Genomic DNA, 26,900 nt, shown 5'->3' with positions numbered 1-26,900 from the left:
TGAAGCCATTTTTTTTTTCGATAAACAACCTGCCATATCTAAAATTTTCACAATGAAGACACTGTGTATTTGAACACATTTATACCAATGAATGACCAAACATAAATAATTAACCAAAAGTAGGTATAAAACTAAATTTTACTTAGAATTTTTTTTTTCTTTTTAACAAAATGAAACAATCAAAAATTTTAATATTAAAACTAAACCAAAATATGCTATAGCTGGTTACTGAATGTGTGTGTGTGTGTGTGTGTAAGAATGGCTCCTGTGTGGAAGGAAATATGGGAGGTTGATGAAAATGAGATATGCATCTGTACCAGCAAGCGATCCTAGACAGTTACCATTGTTGTTTTTAGTCATGGCGCAGAGATTGCATTGAGATGGATAAAGACATGCTGGCAAAGACAATTCTTGTTTATAAACTTGTCCACTGAAGAGAGTTAAGTAAGACTAAGGTATGATAGTATCTGGCAACCCATAGAGACAACTAAGATGACTTATCAGCTGGCTCAGATCTGATAAATATGCCACTCTATGGTCTCTTGTGTTCTGTCTTCCTGAGAAAATTGTTCATTATCCACATTTTCCCTCACTTCTTCATGGGTGAAACCACTGCCGTGAGAGAGACTTCCTGTAGAATGCTCCACACTTCCATTTAGTAAAGAATAAACCAGACAGCTTTTAGTCAGGAAATGGAAGAAATCTTAGCCTAGCTGATAAAAACGGTTTTAATACATTTCCCATTGTAATGCTGTAACTTTCGGTCCACAAAAATGTCTCAAATGTGCACTTAATAAGCTATTCAAACTCAGGGCAGCTGGAAATTGTTTATTGGGAACCGAACCGCTCAAAACACTTTATGAGTTGCATATTCAATTTGAAACACAATACATTTCAATTAATTAAAACAGACAAATGTTGCTTCTTGCACATTTTGCAACACCTTCAAAGTGAAATGGTCAAGTGGTGCAAAACAATTCTCCTTTTTTTTTTTTTTTTTGTGAAACAGATAAACATAAATCTGGAAATTCTTTAATATTTGTTGATGTATGGATTGAGGTATTTTGTAAACTGAAAAATCTAATGCATGTGGAATATAAAGTACCACCTACACTAAACCCTACTTGAATCCTAACCAATAGTGTTAAAAAAAAGCAAAGGTGAGATAAAAATACATTTTCCACATTTGAGCCAGCTTCTACGAGTCTTTGAACTCTTTTAGCTTGACTTTTGTTTCAAAGAACTCAGGTGCAACATTGTACCAGGTGAGCTACCAAGCGAGTTTCCCACATCAGCAACCTATGCTTACAAATGAAGCTAGTTACAAATTATGCACTATTATTTGAGGTCACAACATATATATATATATATATATATATATATATATATATATATATATATATATATATATATATATATATATATATATATATATATATATATAGATAGATAGACAGATAGACAGATAGATAGATAGATAGATAAGTTATAATGCTGAGCTATAATTTTGTAATTTAAATGTGTGTGAAAAGGAATTAAAGGTAAAATAAATAAATAAAACATTAATGCTGTGCGAGCGGAAAACAACACATTTTCATGGTTTGAATTAATGAGTTCTTGAGTACCCCAGGGCTCTGCTTTGGGACCCTTCACATTCCAGCACAACATGACAGGCTTGCAGTGTGATTTTTGACCCTTATTGTACAAAAATACAATGCCTTTTATAGTTGTTTTTTTCACTTGTTTTAGGCAGATAGATTGGTACACACACAGCCATGCAACATCTATGATGTTTGGTTCATACCAAAACAGATAAAGGAGATCTTGACTGGTCTTAATGCCATAAAAAACCTGCCACCACATAACGGAGTATGTAGTTAAAAGGAAGTGACATTAAAACCTTAACAATAAAATTTAGAATTAGGTACTTCAACTTATTCAACTTCTATCAAGCAATTGAAGAAAGAAGACCAACATTTGGGCAAGATTTCAGGGATAGATGGCACGGTTGTTTGTGTATTCATGGCTAGGTTACTCGCGGTTCCATATATAGAAGCCATGAGTCTACAAACAGCCCTTTAATTATTGCGAGCTTTCTCTAGTCATTTCAGCAGACACAATCCAACAGTCTATAATCAACAGTTAAACCTCACCTCCCAGGCAGAAACCAGCCCACCTCCATACACTGACCCCCCTGAAGTAATGACAACCTGTCATTTATACTCACGAATATAAAACCAGGAGAAAGATGAACTATATGCAGGCTGTGGACGAAATAATGGAAACACTGGAGCTGAATCAAGAGACTTCATGAAAACATTACTGTTATTGCAATACTTTACAATTACAATAACAAATAAAAATGCAGCTGCAAAGATTAGTTGCATAAAATGTATAGATATTTGCTTTCATCAGTGCTAAAAGAATTATGACTGTGAAGACAATATGTTTAAGTTTTCAATGCAACTTGGGGCAACGAGTTCTCAAGTCAAATAGCTAGAGATTATAATGCTGGTACATCAGTCATATATACCTCAAGACTAGTCAATGTGTTTGGAAGTTACAGCCAGTCAATCCAGAAAAAGTAATAAGTCTCCACATTAGTACTTTGTTCACATTATTTATATATCAACAATCATTGTGGCAAACAATAAACCAACCCAGCTGGGTAAAACATAAAAATAAAAACAAGCACTTTTTATCTGTAATTTTTATTTTATTTTATTTTTTACCCAATGCTGGGTTGCTATAATGGCCCAATATGTTTAATACTGTTTCATCTTGAAGACCAGTGCAATTTGCTGTTGTATAAGCTGTTCTCAGATTATTATTATTTTTTTGATGATCAGATTCTATATGTATGTCTGTGTGTGTGTGTGTTTAAAAGAAACCAAGTCAATATGAAATCAAAATGAACCTATTTAATTTGCTAATACATCTTATCTAGTCTAATTTTATTTGATTCATGATTAATTCCCAAGACAAATTTTTTTCTGCCTATTCCTTCCAACCACCTGTCATAGAGACCACATTTGACTTTTAAAATATGCAAATATGTTACCTATACTCTCAAATTATATTTTATCCTACATCCAGATTCAGTGCATCAAAGAATGCACAAATAATTCTTATTCTATGTCTTAACTCTGTCACATACAAGCAGCAAATAGAAAGTGAAAGATAAATCAATTGTTCCCATAAAGGTTTGGCTTTGTGCAGAGATGAAGATAAATTGTTTGTTTGTGTCCTCTGTACACTGTGCATTTGCTTTTCTTTTTTTTCCTTTTTTCTTGGCTCAAAGAAGTCAAACAACTGCTTGGAGGTGAGATAACACAAGCTTTTAAGTCAGAATCAACAGTAGCCAAAGACAATGGGGTCACGTATGTTGTAGAAAGCTTCTGATTTTGGGATTAGATTCAGCCTGAAGAATTCTGCTATCTTCTACTTTTAAGTTTAAGATCAGGAGCACATTAACTTAATATTTTTGGTTTTTATGAAAGTAATTTGATGGTCGTTTGTTTTGAGTAGACATCTGTAATAATAAAAACTCCATAACTACGGGAAGGAGGAGGCGGGAACCGGCGGACAATCAAAACGAAACTTTAATTACAAAATAAACACAAAACAGAGGCAATTATACAGAAATACTTTGATGACAAACTTTGCTCTGGCATTTCCGAATCACCATAATAAAATTTAAGATGCTGCGGAATGAAATCGTTCCGCAGGTTAGTCAGGATTTACCATCCCATAGCGCAGTCATATTACTTTTCTGATGTGCTTGGAGGAATTTATTCACAAAATGCATTTCCATCCCCCATTATTCCAATTAACCCTTTTTCACACAAGTCAAAAAGCACCTCAAGGAAGCCAATAAAGGCATTTTTATTCGAAATCATTCAATTCTTATGCGATATTCAATAAAATAAAAGCATATAAGCAGGTTGATGGAAACCCAGCTATTGACTAATGTCCACTTCAGACCCTTACAGAAGTTTAGAAGCAGCCATATTTAAATTAAAAGGTCTGACAAGCTGAACATCCGCCCCTGATTCACTGGCTTTTACTGGCTTAGGTGTATCAGAAGATAAAATAAATTGTGCAGGCAGGACAATTGATCAGTGATACCAATGAACTCGAAGCAACAGTAAACTAGATGTTGTTCACTATTATCCACAGTAACTCCCACAAACAATTTAAGTAAAAAGTAATTTCCCCAAGTCACCCTGACAACACAGAAATACATTTATACTGGCACCTTGCCAGATGCAAGTGCACTTCCTGAGACACAATGTGAAAGTACAGAGTCCACTGAAAAAACTGAGGTGCATAAATGCCTGCTCTGCTTTGCCAGCACCTCCTGTTAGAGGACTGAAAATCTGGCAGGCACTCAAGTCTTCTGCTAACTGCTTCGACCCAAACCGGAGCCTTGCTTAATGGTGAATAAAACCAAAATCCCAAGCAGCTGTCATGACTGACTGTGTGCCAAAGGCTACAGGTGGTCCTACTGAACGCCTCCCACACAGTCAAGAGTATACATTTCACACTGAGCTAATATGTGAGAGTAAAATAAACTAAATAAAAATGCAGTGTATTTTCATTTCGTGCAGACTTTAAAGGCAGCAGCTTATCAGCACAATCTTCAACACCTGTTCTTCCCCTCACTTTAGCGGTTTGCTCTATTTATTGCCCTTCTGTCTTGTGCCAGATTGTTGTTTGTCTTCGTGCTTGCACCATTTCACCCTATTCCCCCGTTTTGTCCTGAGAATCAGTCTTGTTCTTGTTGGTTTTCTGGTTTCTGCCAGTTCCTTTTACTTAGCCCACTCAGCTGGGCTTCAAGTCAGCTCCTTTCTGAATCAATCCGCCTTGTCTGCCAGGCCACATTCTTAAAACTAAAGAAGCTTAAAAGGTTCTTCGCAGCGATGCCATTGAAGAACCATTTTTGGTTCCACAAATAACCATTCGGTCAAAAGGTTCTTTAAAAGAACCATCTCTTTCTTTTCTTTTAATAATCTTAAGAAGCTTCTTTCACCACAAAGAACCTTTTGTGAAACAGAAAAGTTCTTCAGATGTTCAAGGTTCTTAATGGAACCATTTAGACCTAGTGAAACAACTTTATTTTTAAGAGTGCATACTGGCCCCTGGCTTTGACCTACCCTGACTCTAATTCCCGCCTTTCTCACTTACTCAGATTATCATTTGTGTTACTACGATCTCTGCTCTGTCTGACCACAATTCTACCTTGACCCTGTCTGGTTATGTCTGCATCCACCTGCTGAACTCTCCTGGCCCCTATAATGTTATCACTTCTCCATTAGAATTTTCTTTGTGAGTCAAACTGTTGGTGTCAATAAAGCTCTTACCAGATAAAGTTACGTCCACACTGGGTACACATAGAAATGCTTGGAAAAAGGCTAAGGTCACAGAATCAAAGACAGCACAGCACAGCACAACCAGAAACAACACAAGCATTTATAATATGTAAACAAAGCAATCTCGGTAACATTTTATTTTGCTAATCCACTTTAGACATTTTACTACCTATCAGTAACTGAATGTTAATGTGTAGTACTGTATCACTTTATTTTGATGGTCACCCAACAGCTTTTCTCCTTACTTCATGTAACTTAGCAAGAGCATGTCAACTTAAGGGGCGGTCACACTGCACTTTTAGTTCCACTGACTTCCATTCATACACATGCGAATGCGTCAGATTGGAAACTCAGGCTCATGCGAAAATTTTCGCATTTTGCTGCGTTCGAAAGTTCAAGTTTGGTGAACTCTGACCTGCGAATTGGCATCACGTGAAGTCGTGTGACCAATAGATGATCGATACGTCACTGCGTGACCTCTCTGTACAGAAATAAAAAAATTCAGGAAGTGCTAATTTTAGCCGTAGCGCAGCATCCTGTTTTATATAATACATATTTAAAAGATAATAAAAAAAAGAAGCCGCATGGTTCGCAGTGTCAATGGAAACAGGAACAGATGGTACATTTGAATGAGGACACGTTCTATCATTTTTTATTGTTAAGTGTGTATATATTTATAGAGAGAGAGAGAGAGTACAATATAATAAGAAGCTTTTGACGCCGTCGCAAAAGACACAGTACATGCACAGATTAATCCATGTTGTGATAACTGAAGGGAAACCGTTATATCTTGCTCCCGCCCATATCTGCAGTGGCGTCCTAAATAATTTTGCACGTTCAAAGGCTAGTGTGACCGCACCTTTATTCCACTAACCCTTACCTTATACTCTAATGAGAGTTAGTTGACATGTAGTTGCAAAGTTACTTATAGTTAGTAAAACGTCTGAAGTGGATTATCAAAATATGTGCAACCATCTAAAAAATAAAATGCAAATTAAGTGTACAGCCTAAATCCCTCCCCTATGTTTTCAAGTATACCACACAAACGTGCTGTTTTGTTATCCATTATGTCTATTTTATGTATATTACTCAACACTTTAGCCCCATAAGACATTTTCACACATGAACAAATGGAATACAGAGCCATATCACGCTCCTGCTCATGTAATGCTGTTCATTTCATTTCTGCCTCATTTGAGCTGAGACTGAAAGACAAATTTACTCATGTCTCAAACCTCATTATTGTTTATTTTGTAGCTTGTCGAGCAGTAAAAAGTATGCTTCAAAATTAATAATGTAAAAGTTCCCCAACATGAAGAGGGTATAAATATGAGAAATATGGGGTAAAAGTACTGTCCACCTCTGAATCAATGTAATTAATAGCTAACGATCAAACGCTCACATGCAGAATGAAACACAAATGAGAATGCACCTGTATGTATTTTCAGTAGCTCCCCCACTGAGATTGGCTGCCTTTGGGCAAACACCTGAGATGAAAAACATCTGTGTGTGTGGTGTCAAACCTTTAAAGGAAAGTCTTCTGAAGACAACCTGAACTACACTTGACTTTTTGTAGACTGCTTAATTCTTAAACCTTTTACAAATATTATGCAAGGCTTGAATGTTCTATGTCAGACTGCACTAGTAGCTATGCAAACTTGATTTCACACACTGTATCGTTTGTACATTTGTCAGAACACAATTCAAAAGTGTGCAGCACATTCTCAGCCGTGCCACAAGGGGTGCTATAACAATTATTAGCACAACTGTCTTGTCCGATTAGCAGCTTATTCAGTCAGGTCAATTACTATAAAGTCCGAGCAGTTTCTTTTAAAGTTATATGGGGCTGGGTGATATGACCAAATCTTATAAACGCAGATTGCTGCAGATTAAGAACTCTTTTTAACATCAAGCATTTCCTGCACAGTATTTTCTTATTCAGGCATTGTTTCTTTAATGTATTAACTTGTCAAAAACTGTATTTACATCTAGTGTTTTACACAAAATAATACAAACTCACACTGCTCAGCCTGTTATGGCTAGCAACCTGAATAACAACAAATCTGGTGTAAATATACAGACATTTGATGATAACTCTATCGCTCCCTATGGGACTGCATTTGTGGCCCTGTATACAGACTTCCACCCAAAAATGATCAGCTGTTTACACCAAGGATGATAACTATAATAATAAATGCTCTAATTCTAATACAACAGGGATGTCTACACAACAACTATAATAATATTGTAACAGTGTAACAATATCGGTTGATTCAATTTCAGAACTATTATTTTTCCAGCTGTTGAACTATAAAAACATTGAGCTTGAGGATTTAAAGCATCAGATGATATATTGTACCTGCAGCACATGCTTGTAATAAACAGATTGATACTTGTGTTGCTTTGGAATACTAATTTAGTCACCGTTATCCTTCTTAGTGGGCCTTAGACTTCAAACACATTTTTGTACTGAATTTGATAAAACAAAAAAATAAATAAATCCAGAATTTTTATTTGCATGATTATGATATGTTTTGGGAGTCACACCACGATTTGAGCTTCGAACCCTTGGAAATCAGATCAAATCTGAGCAGCCTCCATCAATGTTTCTTTGTGCCTGTGCCCTTGACTATGAATGAGGTGTATATGTGCTGATGAAGAGAGGAAAAAAGGAAAAGAGCAGGAGAAGAAAAACAGGAACTCCCTAAGGCCTTTCATAGGTTACACAAACAGAAGCAGTACCTGAGAGTCCCTTTTGAACCTGGCATCAAACAGACACATGTACATGGAAGCACATGCCTCCAGATCTCAGACCATTGGCCATTAATGGCAGAGCTCATGTAGACAGGAGGATCAGTGTTGAGCAGCATTTAGCCCTGTTTAGCACTCCATTTGGGCTCAAATAAATCAAGGCTGTTGGAGAGAGGCCTCCATTATGAGAGCAGGGGCCCCGCAGTGAGCTGTCATTCACTGGCCAGCCACCTTCACCTTTCAACTGCTAATTACAGGGAGCCACACAGCTCACAGTGAAACGCACACACACACAGTAGCCTTTTTAAAGCTCTCTTCCGAGGAAAAATATTTGTGGGAAACACAGACGGTCGGTACTCTTTTCCTCGAGAATTCTTGTTGATCCCGGATTTAGAAGTAAAGAGATTTATCCCCACAAATAAATGATCATAGGAATGAGAGTGGGGTTAAGAAGGAATGAGCAAGTGAAATCTTATCTGCCCACAAGCATCCAGAGCATCAGACAAATGGCAGATGACAACCCACAGTCTGTTAATGTGTTATGATGGAGACGCATCTACTTTCTATGAGTGACATGAACATGACGTGTAACAAAGAACATGTCATCAGAAAAGCATGTCAACAACTCCACAGTGTATTCATCTCTGAATCCTGAACATTTTCAAAGCAACCGTGCAATGCTGAACCTGGTAACAGACATTCAGTGCCTTGTTCTAAATATCAGTCAGAAACAAATCTAATGGCACAGAACGTACACTATTGTTGAAAATGAATTTGGTATCATACCATACCATACCATACCATTTGGTATTGGTGAAATATTATAACTAGTGGTGGGCATAGATTAATTTTTTTAATATAGATTAATCTCACTGTGATACTGAAGTTAATCTAGATTAATCTAGATTAAAATGGCTCATTCGAATTCTGTCAAAGGCATTCAGAATATGTGTGTTACCCAAATTAAATTGACAAACAGTAAGTCTTTGAGAAGGGGTTTATCAAGCTAAGTGGTGCATTAGAAAAGGGGCTCATCTCCTGTTTCCTAAATACATCACAAACTGCTTGAAAAAGCTGTAAACTAATTCCACATTGCACAAGGTGCAAACAACCTTACGCCTGTTTCACACATACTCCGTCTGCAGTGCGTATGCGTTGCATATTTTTAATGCACCCATGTTAAAGGGTTAGTTCGCCCAAAAATGAAAATTATGTCATTAATATGCTTTTTTTTATTCTCAAAAACGAGCAGCTGCAGACTTGCTTGCAAGACCACAGTTGCAGCTAACAATCTTCTTTTCTGTTCTACTTTTTTTTTTTTTAAAAAGGCACCTACATCTTGAATGGCCTGAGGGTGAGTAAATTAATAGCAATTTATTTTATTATTGTGTGAACTATCCCTTTCATCTCTAGAAAGTCTTTACGTAATTGTGCTTACTTGGCGGTAGGTTCCCTCCATCAGTGTGTCCAGGTTTTGAAGTGGCCCTGGGGTTTTGTCTTTAAAGCGGGTCAGCAGACGGCGCTGGATGGCCCTGAACTGGACGGCTCTCTCTGACAGCAAATCCTGATACTTCTGCACATTCACACGAAGCTACAAATATTCCCACAAAATCAGAAAACATTACTCAGAGGGTTAAGTTTTGATGTCATGCAGAACTTATTTAGGATGCCACTATATAGCCCCTTTCACACTGCGATTCTGGAGAACACATGGGTAATGTGTCCTGGCAGTTGTTCCCGAGTCGCTAGATTTTGCCCTTTTCACACTGCCCGTGATTACCCGGAATATGTGCATGCGTTCACACACAACCCATAAAGGTCCTGTAATGACACGTGACATCAGGATGTGACGTATAATCAACGAGTCAAAAACACTAGGCACGTTAAAGTTCCTTTGAACTGGAGAACATTCTCAGCTTCAGCTCGGATAGTGAGGAACTATCTGATCCCTGCTTCATTACAGTTTGCACATATTTTTACGTCACAGACATTGATCTGCCATCAAAAACACATGGTAAAAGAGTTGCACAATAACGTGCTTCTTCACTACAACACGCCATTAGTTCTGGATTTTGTTCACACAGCGATTGTTCTGGGACTGAACCTGACAATGTTACTACAGTAGGTCCCCAATCCGGGATCGATCCCGGAATCAATCCCGGGACGAGTTTGCATTCAAACAGAAGGCAATCCAGCAATGTTCTGGCGATTTTCCAGGTCCAACGTGCAGTGTGAAAGGGGCTTATGCTTCCATATGTATAGAGAGCCAAGAATCTGATTTAAATATGTGTGACCATGTGAGAAACTGCACACCTCAAAGTGGTGGTCCACTGTCTCAAAGTACTCAGGCAGTGGAATTGGTCCAGTGAAGCTGTTCTGAAAGTCTTTGACTCCAAGGGAGGCAAAGTGCTGGTCGAAACGATGCACCAGCTCCTTGGCTACCAGCCAGATATCCTCAAAGCTCTCGCTCTGGATCCTGTAACGCTCTGCAGAGAGTCAACACACACTCACATAAAGAGAGAGACAGAGCAGTGCTATCAGCCTTCCGTCTGCAGCACCTGTAATTAGCTCATGACAACCTGAAACAGATCACAGGGCTTCCACACATGATGGATGCGAGAGTTAGTGAAGCGTGTGTGTGTGTGTAGGGGGGGGGGGGGGTGAAAGTGTGCATTTATGTGTGTTCACAAAAGACAGACAGAAGAAAGGTAGAGAGAGCGCAAGATGTCGAGCCACACTGGCAGCACAACTTTCATTACAGGATTTGACTGACCCTTTTGTTGTGGAAATACACAAACATGATGGCTCTTTCACCTAATACTGTACCTGATTCTAAAATATCGACGTAGATTGAACTAATTTTCAGTCAACACTGTCATTCTTCAACATATTTTGAATAAATATCAATGATGTACAAAGGATGGATTTTCTTTCTGAGATTTCTCTATATGTTTTTTTGTGTAAATCGCGTGTAAAGTGGTTTTGGCGTAAATTTTCGGATTCATTAAAACGTTCGTATTTTCCAAATGTTAGTTGGTACGAAATAAATCTACACCTGCTCCCAGCCACGCGTAAATAGTGCGTTTAACGTCTGAACGTTTTGCTCATTAATACGGCTGCATTTTAATTCACCTTAATCGGGTACATATTTACACAGCATTTTGAAAAAAATATTATATTAATTACATACGGTTTTTCTTTTAACTTTTATTATGAGAGCCAGTAATAGGATCTGTAATATGCTGCCAAACTTCCTTTTTTAGGACCTGATACGCCACTAGTACGCTTGAAAATAAAATGTGGCCTTTTGAATGAACTTCTGATAATAAAACTTCAATTTCTGCAGCTGAGAAATGTTTCTTTTTGAGTCGCTTTTGAGAAGACATGTTGAAATCCTTTGTTTGGTGTTATAATATGATGCTCATATATAGTTGTCAGTCGGATTTAATAGGCGGAATTTATGGTAATTGAGAGTGAGCGTGCACGCGCGTCCCATTTACGACTGATTGGAATTCATTAACACACACATTACAACAGATTTTTTGTGCACTCCTAGTTTTGATGGCATGGCAATAACTCTTCCTCTTCTCTAAAACAGAGCAAGATGTCCCCGCACCCTTTGTTGCATGTTCATGGGGGCGGGGTTTATCAGGGTTTATGACATCACAAACCCAGGAAGTAGCTCGTTGTAGTCCCTACCAGCTGGATTTGTACACATTGAACTGCCATAATTTTAAAAGTGAACTTTCAGCAACGTAACTTTGCAGATATTCTTTATGCTCAAACAGCAACATTACACACTAACGCTAAAAAAGTGAAATCGCAATCAACCACCCATTTAGGTCATTCAAGTCAGTTTAAGTTTACTGTCATAAAATGAACGTTTCAAACATTTTAAAACTCTATATTAATTTTTTTCATTGAATATATGAGAACATCTGTTACACACATTTTGGATAAGATTATCCATTAAAATTAGGTAAAGATTTAATGAACACTGTAGGAGGAGTTTAAAAAGGTATTTTTTTTCAGAAACCTTAAAATGGCAGAAAGTCATTGACATAGGTTGGGCATGTGTGTGCTGGTGTGGGAGAACTCACGGGATGTTTTGGAGGCAAGGACAATGACCCTCGAGCCTGTGATGAGTTGGAAGCCCAAAGCACTGCTCTCATTATTTTCCAACTTCTCAGAGAAATCTGAAACCCAAAAGCATAGTGAAGTCAAAAGCACCAGTAAAATGGAACCAAACCAGCCTTTCTGCAGTATTACAGAGATGCTTTCAAATGCTTCTGTTCGTATTTGTGTGCATGCTCCGTGAAAAATGTCAAGGGTTTCTATTTTGTTTTTGCAGTCGAGCATGTGAACACAATGACAAACAGAGGCGTTTAAGTTTGCCAATTTGCTCAATAATAGTTTTTGCTACCAAAACTTCTTGCTCTTTGGGATTACTGAATGATTTTCAAAATACAATGCTAGTGGTAGTACATATCCCCCCAAAAAATAGTTTTTAGTGTCCTTTCCCCCAAGAACACAGGCGCATGTTGCCGTCTCTGTCTCATGCTGCCGTCTGTCTGTCCCTCCTGATGGCTTCTGATTCTCATGCAGAGTGGCTGAACGGATGTCAGACAGAGATAGTCGCTTATCAGCACGCAGGACGCCGGAGCACAGCGGATTGTTCCTTATCTGACCAAAGCTCAGGCCTCACATTATCTCAGAAAAATGCTTTTCCAAGCCCCGTCTACAGCACTCACCCAGATAACAGAACACTGACTCCACTACTCACCAGTAACATGAAAATCTAGGAATTAATTTAATTTATACTTATATTACATATTTTTTCAGAATTAACCAAATTTATGTTAATTTAAATTCCTATAAATATATATTATTTATAAATAATCTAATTAATTCATTACACTACGTGGCAATTAATTAATAAAGTTAATTTAGCTGGGAAATGACCTCCAAACATAATTTAAAGACATTATTGTGTTAAACATTTTTTTCCCCATTTTTAATTTGTGGTTGAACTAATCCTTTTATTAACATTTTATGAATAGCAATTTTGTTTTCTTAATTTTCAGATTTTTTATTAATATTAAATTAATATTTAATGAAATGATACTCTAAATACAAAACTAAAAATGCCAGTGTACGGCAGTAATTGTCTTATTAAGTCATTGAGCCATTCATTTGTTTAATTTGATTCATTTAGAAATTAAGTAAATGCCACTCTTTATGAATGGGCCATTGAAACATTGGTTCACTCGCTTCATTCAAAACACGGACTCATTCAGAAAGGAATGACCACTGTGTGTTGTTCAATGATTCACAACAGTTCCACTGTGGCGCAGGTAATATCTCATGAAGCGATTTTGCCAACATGTGCAGGAAATATCTGCAAAAACAAGCTAAAACTCAAGTTCTAATTTATTGAACTGTTGTATAAAATCAATGTGTTAAATTGTAGCCCTAGTATTTCACTTAAATGTTTTACAAAAAAAAAAATTGGCATAATTATATGTAAAAAAAATAAAAATAAATTTGGTTCCCTATGTTTTTGTAGTTGGTAATTCAAGTCTTGTCACACACACAATCATTACCAATCATTGCTTACATCAGTGATCATGTATGTCATTTAATAGAAATCTTACACATCCTTAGTAATATGTAATATATGTAGCTAGGGTTACGTTATAGTACTGAATATTTGACACCAACCCAAAAAAGACAGTTGGAGGTTATCCCTACTCCTAAAATCTTCTAATGTGTTGAGTTTAGAACAATCTTAAGAAAAAAGATAAGGACTTTCTTAAAGGTGCTGTATGTAGAATTGACACAGAGTGGTTGAACTAGGTATTGCAGCCCAAATTTAAAATATTGGAGAGAGTTTTTTTCACCCAGTCCTCCTCCTCAGACTAAACACATACGCAGGTTGCCAGATTGACAACGCAAACAGGAACGAGCGCACTTGACAATGAATTAAATGAAATACTCTGGCAACCCAGGACGCCGAAACCAAACAAACCATAACAACTACAGACAATCCGGCCTGGAACGCAAATTTTTTGATAACTGACTTAAAGGGATAGGACCCAAAAATGTAAATTATATCCTTAATAACTCACCCTCATGTCGTTCCAAACCAGTAAGACCTCCATTTATCTTCGGAACACAGTTTAAAATATTTTAGATTTAGTCCGAGAGCTCCCAGTGCCTCCATTGAAGCTGTGTGTACGGTATACTGACCATTTCCAGAAAGGTAAGAAAAACATCATCAAAGTAATCCAAGTGACATCAGAGGTTCAGTTAGCATCCAAAATACATTATGGTCCAAAAATAGCAAAAACTACGACTTTATTCAGAATTGTCTTCTCTTCCGTGTCTGTTGTGAGCGCGTTCAAAACACTGCAGTTTAGTAATATCCGGTTCGTGAACGAATCATTCGATGTAACTGGATCTGTTTTGAACCAGTTCACCAAATCGAACTGAATCGTTTTAAAGACATAAGGGGAGTTATTAATGACATAATTTAGATTTTTGGGGGGAACTATACCTTTAAGCATGGTTTTTCAGATAAACAAGTATGTTAACTTGGCATCTTTCTTAAATATCTACAAATATTATGGAATATTATGGTATTTTTATGCTTTAGAAGAGTCAAAAACTTACATAAAGCACCTTTAAGAAAACTTTTGGAAATACAAGGAAGTTAGCAAATGGCAGTAAAAAAGAATATTATTCTTAGGAATGTTTTGTGAATCTGACACCTAGGCTGTATTAACTAGAATTCAGAAACCGTTGTCCAAGTATTCAATGGGCAAATGCTCTTTAAATGCAATTAGTAATTTGTTGAAGTGAGACCCAATGTTTGCAAACTTTTACAACTGTTGCTGTTGTACATCCACAGTGGCAAACTAATGAATCTTGCAAAATTTGAATTTGCCTAAGTTAAACTATTATTACTATCATAGTAGTGTTGGTAATAGACAAGATTATGGTTGATGGTTACTTTTTTGGCAGGGAGGCTTGCATATGATGCAATATGTTTTTGTATCATTCATCCATAATTTCCAGCGATGGCTGGACTGAAATTAAGAGTTACAAAAGATTTGGCTGTGGTACCTGGGAAGACTTCATTGAGGTTGACAGGAGGTTTGTTGGTGTCCACAGTGATCTTGTACTTGGCATTTTTGATAGCTGAGGAGGGGTAGCACACTAACCGAAGAGGCAAGTTGAATTTACACTGAGATACTCGAGGGATTCCTGACAAACACAAAGACAAGTCATTACAAAATCATTCAGGTAAAGACAAGAAACACTCAAACACACACTGAACTGTAAAAAGCCTCACCTACAGACTAGTCTTCAATCATTTTAGTCAAAATTAGCACGGCTGAACAAGTCTTAAAAAATAAGAAATGATGAGGCAGAGGAGACTCTCTAAGAGTTTGAAGAAAAGAATGTAAGATCAGTGATGCTGGAAAAACAGACAAGTACTTATGTACTGTTCACAAACACATGGGATCAGTATTTGTTGAGTAGATCAGTGCATCTGAGGTTTCAGTAATGCTTTCCTGTTATGTCTGTTAAGGTAACCTGAACTGTAGAGCCATACGCCACTGAGCTAATGTCATACTTGAGAGGAGGGTTTCCCAAACGGGGTTTGAGAAATAATAAAAATAGTAGTAGAATTGAGAAATAGTGAGATTATGGAATAAATACTGCAATTTAAATATGTAGTCAGTAGAGCCAAAGTGAAGAGCATCACTGTGTTCATGAGAGCAGCTCATGATCTGATGTTTTCAGTGTTTCAGCTCGATTCAAAATAAATGAAGAAAGTATTGTTATTATTAAATTTAATTGGGTTCTTAAAAACAATAGTGTAAATGCAATGTGGACTGAGACACTATCACAATGTTTATTATATTGCACTTCATATAGCAATATCTGACAACATATGATTTTCTCGCCAAGTCATGTACTCATCTCTATACAGTATATAAAAAATAATAATTTTACAATAAAAACAATTATTAACAATGCTATAAAAACTATTTACTTGCATGTTTTGACCATTAACCGACATCAGAAAACTTTGAACATACGAATGTGTTGTTACATTATGGAAATACCAACTTAAAATCTCCGAAGATACATAGTTTATGTCTAAGGGATTTGACTGACAAAAAAAAATACTGCAACTGCTGCTTTAGAGCAAAGAAGGACATGACTTCAGACTGGGAATATATTCACCTGTATGATGCTATCACCCCTACCCCCTACTGGACACATCAACTACTGCAGTGAATGTCTATTTGAAATGCCCTGTGCTTTGTGTGTATATTTATATGAACATGTTTGCCTACAGCTGAACATATGCAGTCACTGTATCTGATGATAGGAAAATATATCCTGTTCTTAGGACCTTTCTGTCACTCACCTGCAGGGTTGAGCTCTGGTATGGGTGACGGCAAGAAAGAAGAGCAGAATATCGGAGTTACACATTCACACTAACACAAGACTCATACCTCAGAGGAGCAGGCAGAAAAACAACTGATACCTTACTTTTATATTATATAAACATTCAAAACCAAAAGAAACATCCATTAAAAGGTACACATTTAATGTTAATAAAAAAAATTACTACAAAGAAATCTACAAAATAGGGAAAGAATCGAATAAAAATAATACATTTATTGAGCAAGGATAAATTAAATTGATCTAAAGTGACAGTAAAGATGTTTACTTCAAATTTCTATTTCAAATCAATTTTGTTCTAGGTTCTTTAAGGAAGTTCTATTCATCAGTATCCTAATGTCTGAAAATATAGCTTTGCCCTCCTAGGAAGAAATAACAACCTGCATTTTATTTAAAGAGAAAAACTGTATTTTAAAATATTACATTTCAAAAATATCCTCTTTTTTTCTCTCTTGTTTTAGAGTGAAATCTGACCTGGGCCTGTTTTCGTGAGGTTCAACCAAAAAGCTTTTACTGAAGTGAATGGTAGCTTTTGAACTGAATACTTCTGACCGGCAGCGCACTTTATGAAACATGACCTATGAGCTGGAAGTGTTTGAGATACACCTCTGCTTCCAGGTCTAAATGTAGCATTAGTCTCCCCTCAGAGTTCCCGCTCCATTTGCGTAAAGCTCAAGTTATCTCTGTGTAAACACCACCAAGCCTCGGACAAAAACTCACCATAACCAGCTAACCTCATCTTCCATGTCAGCAGCGACGGCTCTGTTTACTTAAAGCGAGGAGCAGCTATTACTGCCCAGAAAAGGCCCTTTAAGCGGTGGCTACATCAGTCATCTAAACCACACTCACAAAAACACACTCTGCATTCCACATGTTCTCAAGAGCTATTCCTGCTGTTCCTACACAAATACTGCTCCATCTACGCCACAGAGAGAGTCGGTGCACTTTTAGCACTCTTCTGTGCTAGAAATCTACACTTCATTGGTACTTAACAAGAAATACATATTAAAAACAACTGAATGATACTGCGGCAAGCTCACTGGAGATTTCTGCAGTCGCAGGTTTCAAGCAGGTCGACTCCACACAACCTTATACTTTAGTTTAACAATAGTGCAACTGAACAGTAAATCCAATCAAATATGTAAGGCAACAAAATGTTGTGGATGATATTACTTCTGGAGGATGGAAACACACTGTTCGGAAAACATCCTCACTATGTCTCGATCCAGATTTGAGTGCTTTAAACACATTTCGACTATTTTGGGGAAATGTGTTTATTGTCGGTGAGGGTCTGAACATGAAAGCAAAATGAAAGCTGGATTAAAATGCTACAATTAACTTTTGTGTGCACGTGTGGGTTTTGAAGTGTGGAAGGAGCAAGTGATTAGGACAGTAATTAAAGGCTTGCATGGGCAACACACACACACACACACACACACACACACACATTCTTCCCATTCCACATAACCATCTCCAGTGTAGAACTACTCCACTGCTCAATACACACACATTTACTTATATATGTCCCTCCAAAAAAACGCTGATTATTTTTGTGATTGTTGCGGGCAAAAATCCTTGATTTTGCGGCAGGTTTTCTTAAAAAATGCGATGGAATATGCGGGATATTTTTGCAGTCTTATGCGATGAAATTGCAGGAACTTGCAAAAACTGCGATTTGATAAAAAAGAGAAAAAAAGGTGACCCCCCCCCCCCCCCAACACCCTGTTCTCACTAGGCTACTACCTTACTGTAATGAGTCATTTCTTATGACTTCCTATGATAAGCAAGCATACTAAATCACAGAATATTTAAGTTCTCATTCTGTTTTATTTTAGACCTTAATTAACACATGGCTCAAACTTACAAAACATTGAGTCAAACAAGTTCTCTAGCTTTACAAAATGAATATTCAACAACTTCTGTAAAAATGAATACAAATAAAATATACACAAATATACAAATGCTGTTTTACAGGAACTGCAAAGTGCAATCTCTTACTGCAAAGTAAACTATTTTACATACTACTAATATACTTACAACTGTAAGGTTTTGGTACTATTCTGTAACAAAAAAGTACAATCTTACAACTGTATAGGTGCATCAACTTCTGAATGAAACTACAACAGTCCACTGTGAAATTGAAAACTAACTGCGTAGCCTTTAACACTGGCCTATCATTCGCCATCCTCATCCTCATCCCTCTCTCAAAATAATTTGCCCCCAATGTCATGTAACACACCAGGTAACTGCTTCGCGCGGTCTTTGGCGCTTATTTTTGTTGGCAGATGAGAATGATTTGCGTGATTGCGTCCTTCACCCTGGTTTCACCGCGGGCTTCATAGATGATGTTCACGTCGCACAATTATGTCACTTCATAAGGTTCCCATTGGAAAATAATGGTGATTTACTTGTGTGAAGTAAACGCAACATTTTTCAACTTTCTGCTAAGATATATGTGACTTTTTTGCAACGAAAATTATTATTATTATGAAATCATGCTACCTCTGCATATTTTGCTTCCTGAAATCTGCAATGTATGCGGCGAAAGTGTGGCGTATTTGAAAAAATGCGACTCCCGCAGAAATATGCGGCCCTTGGCTGATTATGCATTAAATCACGCAATCGCATAATCGCGTTTTTCTGGAGGGACTGAAGAAAAATGTTGAGAATATTTTGAGTTCCCAAAAAAACGGGAATTTGAATTTCTGAGGAGAATGTTCTTAAAGATAATTATAAATAACCTCTTAAAGTTAAGAATATCCTACATCTTGTCTTAAATCCCCAAACGATACTATAAGTCGCACCTGAGTATAAGTCGCATCAGTCCAAAAATACGTCATGATGAGGAAAAAAAACATATTTAAGTTGCACTGGACTATAAGTCGCATTTATTTAGAACCAAGAGAAAACATTACCGTCTACAGCCTCGAGAGGGCGCTCTATGTCTTCAGTGTAGACTACAGGAGCAGTGAGCAGCATAGAGCGCCCTCTCGTGGCTGTAGACGGTAATGTTTTCTATTGGTTCATTTCTCTCGGTTCATGTCAAATTAATTTTGATAAATAAGTCGCACCTGACTGTAAGTCGCAGGACCAGCCAAACTATGAAAAAAAGTGTGACTTATAGTCCAAAATATAGTGCGCAAATACGGTAATAACACTAGAGTGCATTGTGCAAATACTATAAAGCCTTTAAGATATTTTTCAATGAGCTGATCATTTTCTTCACAAACTGTATTTTAAGGTCCAATTCTCACTATTAACAAACTAGTAACTACGACTTTTGCCTCAACCTCCTGATTTGCTGCTTACTATGCCAATATGTTAATAATAGGCTTTTAACTATGCCAATATGTTATAATAATTTTTTTCAGGAATTGCAAGGATCCCTTATAAACATTCTTCCAAACGTCTCAGAATTTATCTTATTGATTTTTAATAAGATTTTCATGAATCCGGACCCACATCTGTGGAAACAAATTCCCAGCATAGAGTGTGCTCTGTGTGTGGGTGTGTGAGAAAGAGGTGAACAGAAAGAATAATAAAAAATAACAAAATTACACCCAACAGAGTAAGTGGGGTTTCCCCAGCTTTAAGTGTATGTTAATTTTTTAAAAAGTCATTATAATTAGCTTTATACTATGCTGAATATTATAATGAACATTAAACACACACAGTGTCAACAGTATTGTATATAGTACTGTATATTTTACAGTGCATTGACTTTGTTGCTAAAGTTTAGACAAAACCTCCCTTTGGAAACTTTCAGACGTTTCTTAGTGTTAGGGTTTGGGTTAGTCTTTACTCATTCGTATTAGTTCATCTAAAAACAATAGAAGCCAATGATTCAGAAAGCTAGACAAGCATATGTGTGTGTGTGTGTGTGTGCAGGTCTATGTACCTGCCATCTAATGTGTAAAACAGACCCACTATTTTCAGAAGGACAGAAAGAAAAAGCGAGCCAGAGAAAAGGGAAACTCCCGGATATTTTCAGGAAGTTTTCCAGCAGTCTCTGCCAACACAGACACCATCCAAGAGAAACGCCAGGACAAACGCAGCCTTTCTGCTGCTTTTTCTGCTTTGGCAAACCTCCAGACATCTTGAAATGAGTAAAAGGGCTTAAAGAAGTGAGGAAAGAGGGTAATGTGTTCCAGAGCTTAGAGATGGAGTCAGACAAACAGAGCGTGGGAGTGTTCATGAGGAGCTCATACCTGTAGCTGAGCTGTAGGACACGGCGATATCTCCACACAAATCCGCTGGAGGATAGTGGCCGTTCAGAAAGGCTGAGAATCTCAGCACTAACTCGCAGCCACTGCCTGTCAAACAAACAACAACAAGAAACATAACCTGTCATTTGGTATTAAGGCATGCCAGGAGGTGTACAAACCATTACAACAACTGTGAACAGCTGACCTGTAATGGACTATATTGGCAGAAGAATGGATTATTTCACACCTAAATCAAAATCACGCAAATAAGTAACAAAATGAAAAAAAAAAAAAATTATCCTAAAACATACTCAGTTGTTTTCATACATGATATTTCTCAATTTTTATTTTGGATTTAAATACAAATACATTCCACCTTGCTGATGAGAATTATCTGGTTTTCAATTAAATTTCAATTAAGTTTGCTGTAGAAGATAGTTATGACTCAAAAAATTCTACACATTATATTAATTCTTTAATGAAACAGCTTGTTTCATTGCAACCTGTAAATAAAATACACTTAACACAAATGAACTACAATACTTAAAGAGCACTCATCGTCTGTGGTATAATCACTGTAACAAAGAGCCTTTCGAAGCTTAGATCTTTAAAATTAAAAATTAAATTAAATTTATGCATTTAGCAGACGCTTTTATCCAAAGCGACTTAAAGTGCATTCAGGCTATCAATTTTTACCTATCATTTGTATCCGGGAAATCGAACCCCCAACCTTGCGCTTGATAACGAAATGCTCTACCAATTGAGCTACAGGAACACTTTAATTTATTGAACATTCATATCATTATTATTGCTCCTGCTGCAGTTTTTTGAAAAGTATGAATTATGGCTAAATTTATTTAGGTTTTTTTTTTCTAAAAAAAAAAAAAACCCAGATAATAATAGTTGTAATATTCAGTGTTAAATTTGTATAAAAAACTATTCAAGATGAATAATAATTACAATTTAGTTTGTATTTTATAGTACACTTAATAAATTATGAAACTAATATTTCTGGATGTTTTAATTCCTTTTTTTCCAAAACCTTTAAAACATTTACATTAGTGGAAAACCACAGGGAAACCTTAAAGTCTTCTTTCGTTAACAACAGCTGGTTTATAAGCGCTTCTCATTATAAGCTGAAGTGGAAGATGGTTGGCCCACGTTGCTTTTCCAAATGCATGTTATAAGCGACCCAAACTCAGAGCAGATGTAGAGATGGAGCTTGTGTGGACCCGAAATTTACTGTGAACAGAGCTGCTGTGAGACACTGAAAACACCGGATCATGAGCAGTTCATGTGTAAATAAACACTTCTGCACTTCACTCTCAAATATGCAGCATGTACTTAATCAAATCACAGCCTTTCTGATTTGATAATAGCACTGATCCATATTGATTTTATTTAGATTAATCAGGCAGCCTTACCAAAAATCCACTCAAGGCTGTGCATTAGACTGATTTTCCCATAGTTAACAAGGCTCCTTAATGCAGCGCCTGTGGCTTTATCACTTCTTCATTTGGTTTGTGTAGTATCTTTGTCTTTAGTAACTTGATCTGTGTCAAGTTTAGTGTTTTGGGTGTCCACAGTGAGCTGCATTCACACAGGTGACTGACCCGCAGTAATGCTTGATTGCCGAGCACTTAGATTAAGTGTCTGGCCCCCCAATACACACACACACTACATCTGACTGTCACTCACACACTCTCTCTGTCTGTACTCCTATCAGCTCATCGGGCGACAGCACTTTCTATGTGCTTTAAAAGCTCTCTCTCTGGGAGGGCAGGCTTTTAACCTTTCCATCTCACTGCCATGGGCAAACAGTAGACCATCAGGCTCTCTTGTCCTGTGCACGACGCACAAGCTCAGCCACGCTGTTGGCGTCAGTTTGAGCAGGCAGAAAGTGTGACACCCCTCTTTTAAACTGTGTAAAATCTAGGTGGTTAAATTAAGGCCATTTGTGCTGACCTCTCTTGACCTACGCTGACAGTAGCCCACCCCTGGAATTCATGACATGCATTAGAAACACAGCATGCAGAACACACACAGCACAAAAGCACTTAGATAAGAATTCCTTTGACAAAAGCAGTTAGATGCACTGTGAGTGTCTGTTTTGAGGATTATAGGGGGTTTTCTAAGGGTCTTTGACCTTAAGGGCATGTATGAGTTCTGCCCTTTTAGCACTTACACTCACTTTTGATCTGGTAAGCGGAGGTCATGGTCATAATTGAGTGTTAGGTTTATGTCTTAATGCATTATCACAACATAAACTGACCAAAGAGGTGTACATCGCGAATCGTTTTCAGACCTTCTGAATAGTTCTGCATTAATTAGAAAGGCAATTCAAAAACATAATTTTTGAAACAAAACAGTGTAATGGCTGGATTAAGGTATTGGCAATGCTAACTGTTCACACTAACCAGCTGAAACTTCACAACTTGGATGCAATTGTCAAAGGTAACTATAGTCCTAAAAAGTCTTGTATTGTCACATATTTACCATTTAAATTAGTATTTAAATGGTAAATATGTGACAATACAAAACTTTTTTAGAGTCTAAAAAATACTTTTTTTAAAAATAAAACTTTTTTTTTATTTTATTTTACAATTTATTAACATTTTTACAATTTAAATATGGTAATTTGCAACTGTCACACCTTTGGACTGTTTTTGTTGTGTTTCCTTCCCAATGTGATCTAATAGGCCTAATTTTCCCTCATGTCTGATTATTCTCATTTTGGTTCTGCTGTGATGTATCATTAATTACCCTCATCAGCCCTCCTATTTAAGTTGTGTTCAAGTTTACGGTTTGTTGTCCGATCTTAACCGTCCCTACGTGTGTCACCTACTTGTTCTGTCCTGGATTTACTCTTGATTGGATTAATTAAACACTATTTGCATTGCTCATAGTCTTCCTCATGTGCTTCATTCCACCGTAGCATGACAATAAGGCCCTGGGTCCACCAAAGCATTTTTCCCCATGGCTAGCATATTTTTTCAGTTCTTCTCAATGGAAGCACTGCATTTTTTAAAATGCCAGGAGCGTTCCAAGCGCTGAGCGCCTTTTTCGCGCTGAGCATTCGGGTGTTTTTTTTTTTTTGCGCAGAGAGTTGAAGAACGTTCAACTTTGGATAAAACGCTGCTCTCATCACGGTCACATTCTAGTCAGCTAACCAATCAGAGTGCAAGAGGGGCGGGGCAAATTCCACACCGATCAACTGTCACAACTGTCATTTTGTTACAATGTGCAGTGTTGGGTCTAACTTGTTACTAAGTAACTAATTCAATTACTTATCCAATGAAAAAGTAAAGTAAGGGTTAATGATCATTTTTAGGTAATTTAGTTAAAGTTACTTATAATGTACTTGTGTTATATACAGTAAATAATTTAAACAGTTAATCAATATTGAATTGGAAATCTACTATCGAAGGATAAAATTAAATGCAGCATATTTAACGCGCCAATGCGTTCACTTCAAGTTTTTCCTGATACAAAGAGAAAACTTAAATATTTAGATAGAGATAAGACTAAAATCAATCGAATCTAAAAAAGCCTACTTTTATTTGTGTACACTGATAATAACAATGAAACATTGTGCTTTTGCAAAATAAACAAAACAAACAGGGTGCACTTTCTGCCGTCTATATCTCCATGAGCAACTTTCTACAAGTCACAAACTCAGCAAATATTTGACACAGAGACATGAGAAATATGTCTATAGAAAGCTTGTGTGTACTTTTAAATGAACAAATTCAAATCGAAATTCGAAAACGAATATTCTCTGATTATGTAATCCGTATGAAACTAAGGCGAGGTACAGTCTTTCCCGTGTCTGAGCTCATTATATGCAATCAACTGTGCGCAAACACCCTCATCTAGATTAAAAAAAACAAAAAAAACTGGTCTATGGACGTCATTAGGATCTGTCGTTCAGAAGCATAGCTTTTCTTATCACTGCTACGCTGATGACACCCCACTCTACTTCTCATTCCAACCAGATGACCCGACGGTAGTTGCTCACATTTCAGCCTGTCTGAGTGACATTTCTAGCTGGATGAATGACCATCACCTCAACCTTACAAAGACAGACCTGCTGGTGGTTCCAGCTAACCCATCGTTTCGTTACAACTTCTCTATACAGCTGGGTTCGTCAACCATAACTCCTTCCAGGACAGCAAGGATCCTAGGAGTTGTGATGGATCATCAGTTAAGCTTCACAGACCATATTGCTACAACGACCCGGTCCTGCAGATTTGCCTTATACAACATTTGGAAGACTAGACCCTTCCTGTCAGAGCAAGCCACCCAACTTCTTGTCCAAGCTCTTGTTCTCTCCAGACAGGACTATTGTAATGCTCTCCTGGCGGGCCTTCCTGTATGTAATATCAAGCCTCTGCAAATAATCCAGAATGCAGCAGCGAGGGTTGTCTTCAATGAGCCAAAAAAAGCTCATGTTACTCCTCTCCTCTCCCTTCTCCTCTCCTACCAGTAGCCGCTCACATCAAATTCAAGGTACTGATGCTTGCCTACAAGACGACCACTGGCAAGGCACCAACATACCTAAACTCATAAGTTCAATCTTATGTGCCCTCCAGAAGTTTGCGCTCAGCAAGTGAACGACGCCTTGTGGTGCCATCCCAAAGAAGTTAAAAATCACTCTCACAGACCTTTTCCTGGACTATGCCCAGCTGGTGGAATGACCTCCCAATCTCAATTCGAACAATTGAGTCTTTACTCATTTTCAAAAAAACATCTAATGAACTGGCTATGCGTTCTGTACTAGACTAACTGAGATTTGTCATGGCACTTCTATACTGTTGTTGTTCTCTTGTTGGTCTGATTGCTTCTATTGTTCTCATTTGTAAGTGGCTTTGGATAAATGTGTCTGCTAATTGATTAAATGTAAAAATATAAATGTAAAGACCAATAGGTATCACTTTACAATGATATATCATTAGTTAACCTTAATTAATGCATTAACATTCACAATGAACAATAGCTACATTAACTACATAAATTATTAATCTGTGTTAAAAAATACAAGTCTTAGTTCATGTTAGCTCATTAAATAACACCTTGCAATGTTCGATTTTAAATATGTGTAATTAAATATTGGAACACCTAAGATTTATGAATGTTCAGAAGAATTTTTCACTGGCAGTTATTAATGAATTAACTAGTGTTAACTAATGAAGCCTTAATGTATAGTGTGAACGAACAATAAAGAATCAAAACAGTTTCAAACAATATCTAGGGCATGCTGTAGTCCAGATTCAAATGTAAAAAAGTTGGAAAATTAATAGCCTATTCATATTCAAGAAGAATTATGTTTTAGAAAAGGTACTGTTAAAAGGGATCAATAGGAGTGAGGGATGTCACACATGTTCTCCATCCATCCACTTCTCAGGTCTCACCTCCACCTGAACTGTCCATCACAGCTGATGAGGTTAGAGATCTGTCAGTCACAGCTGATAAGTTTCCAAACTGAACTCCACTCAAAAAAAAAAAGAGAGATGCAGTAATATTCTGGCGATCTAAGAAACAAACACTGCTTATTAAGCCAACGCTTACCAGTTACTTTGGGCAATTCTGTTATTTATGCATTATAGCCCATTCTCTTTATACCATATCCCACTCCCATTCTCTTCTATTTTAAGACTAATAATATTTAACACATTGCTAATACATCTTCATAAACTTCCATCTTCATCAAAATTCCGAAAGTAGTATTTTATGGCATCACATGCTTGCTCTCAAAAAAATTTATTTTTTGCCTTGCTCAAAAAAAGAGGGCATATGGCAGACTAGGGGAGAAAAAAATATTAATGTATTTAAAAATATTCAAATATTAAAGTATTTCTCCCGTTATTAGTGAGTGCTATGCATTTTTGTATTTAGAGTATTCTGTGGTTGCAATAAGTTATGGAATAAAGCTAGCAGTAATTTGTGAAGAAAACAACAACACAAAAAGGAAACCACTTACTTTACGGTTAAACCTTCTTTAAATATTGACTGTGCAGGGTTTGGAAACAGTACAGAACTTAAGCTAAACGAGTTGGCTCATCTGGGACTGACAAAGACCTGCCCATCACAA

At 37.0% G+C, this 26,900-nt stretch overlaps 1 protein-coding gene across 2 annotated transcripts in view; it reads right to left on the bottom strand.

Moving 5' to 3' along the window:
* LOC127974532 (protein PTHB1) overlaps positions 1-26,900 on the bottom strand; it is a 105,987-nt gene that overhangs the window by 53,653 nt on the left and 25,434 nt on the right. The window contains exons 14-19 of one of the 2 annotated variants that reach the window (XM_052577876.1): positions 20,813-20,917; positions 16,567-16,581; positions 15,249-15,389; positions 12,224-12,319; positions 10,437-10,609; positions 9,562-9,714 (exon numbers count right to left, since the gene is read on the bottom strand). In XM_052577876.1, coding sequence (XP_052433836.1) covers positions 9,562-9,714; positions 10,437-10,609; positions 12,224-12,319; positions 15,249-15,389; positions 16,567-16,581; positions 20,813-20,917 — 683 coding nt within the window. The remainder of the gene's footprint in view (positions 1-9,561; positions 9,715-10,436; positions 10,610-12,223; positions 12,320-15,248; positions 15,390-16,566; positions 16,582-20,812; positions 20,918-26,900) is intronic. The other variant, XM_052577877.1, reaches the window with a different exon arrangement.

This window comes from Carassius gibelio, chromosome B16, assembly GCF_023724105.1.
Source record: "Carassius gibelio isolate Cgi1373 ecotype wild population from Czech Republic chromosome B16, carGib1.2-hapl.c, whole genome shotgun sequence".
Lineage (NCBI taxonomy): Eukaryota > Metazoa > Chordata > Actinopteri > Cypriniformes > Cyprinidae > Carassius > Carassius gibelio.
The sequence above is the reverse complement of the archived record's forward strand: the minus strand, read 5'-3'. Positions and strand labels throughout refer to the sequence as shown.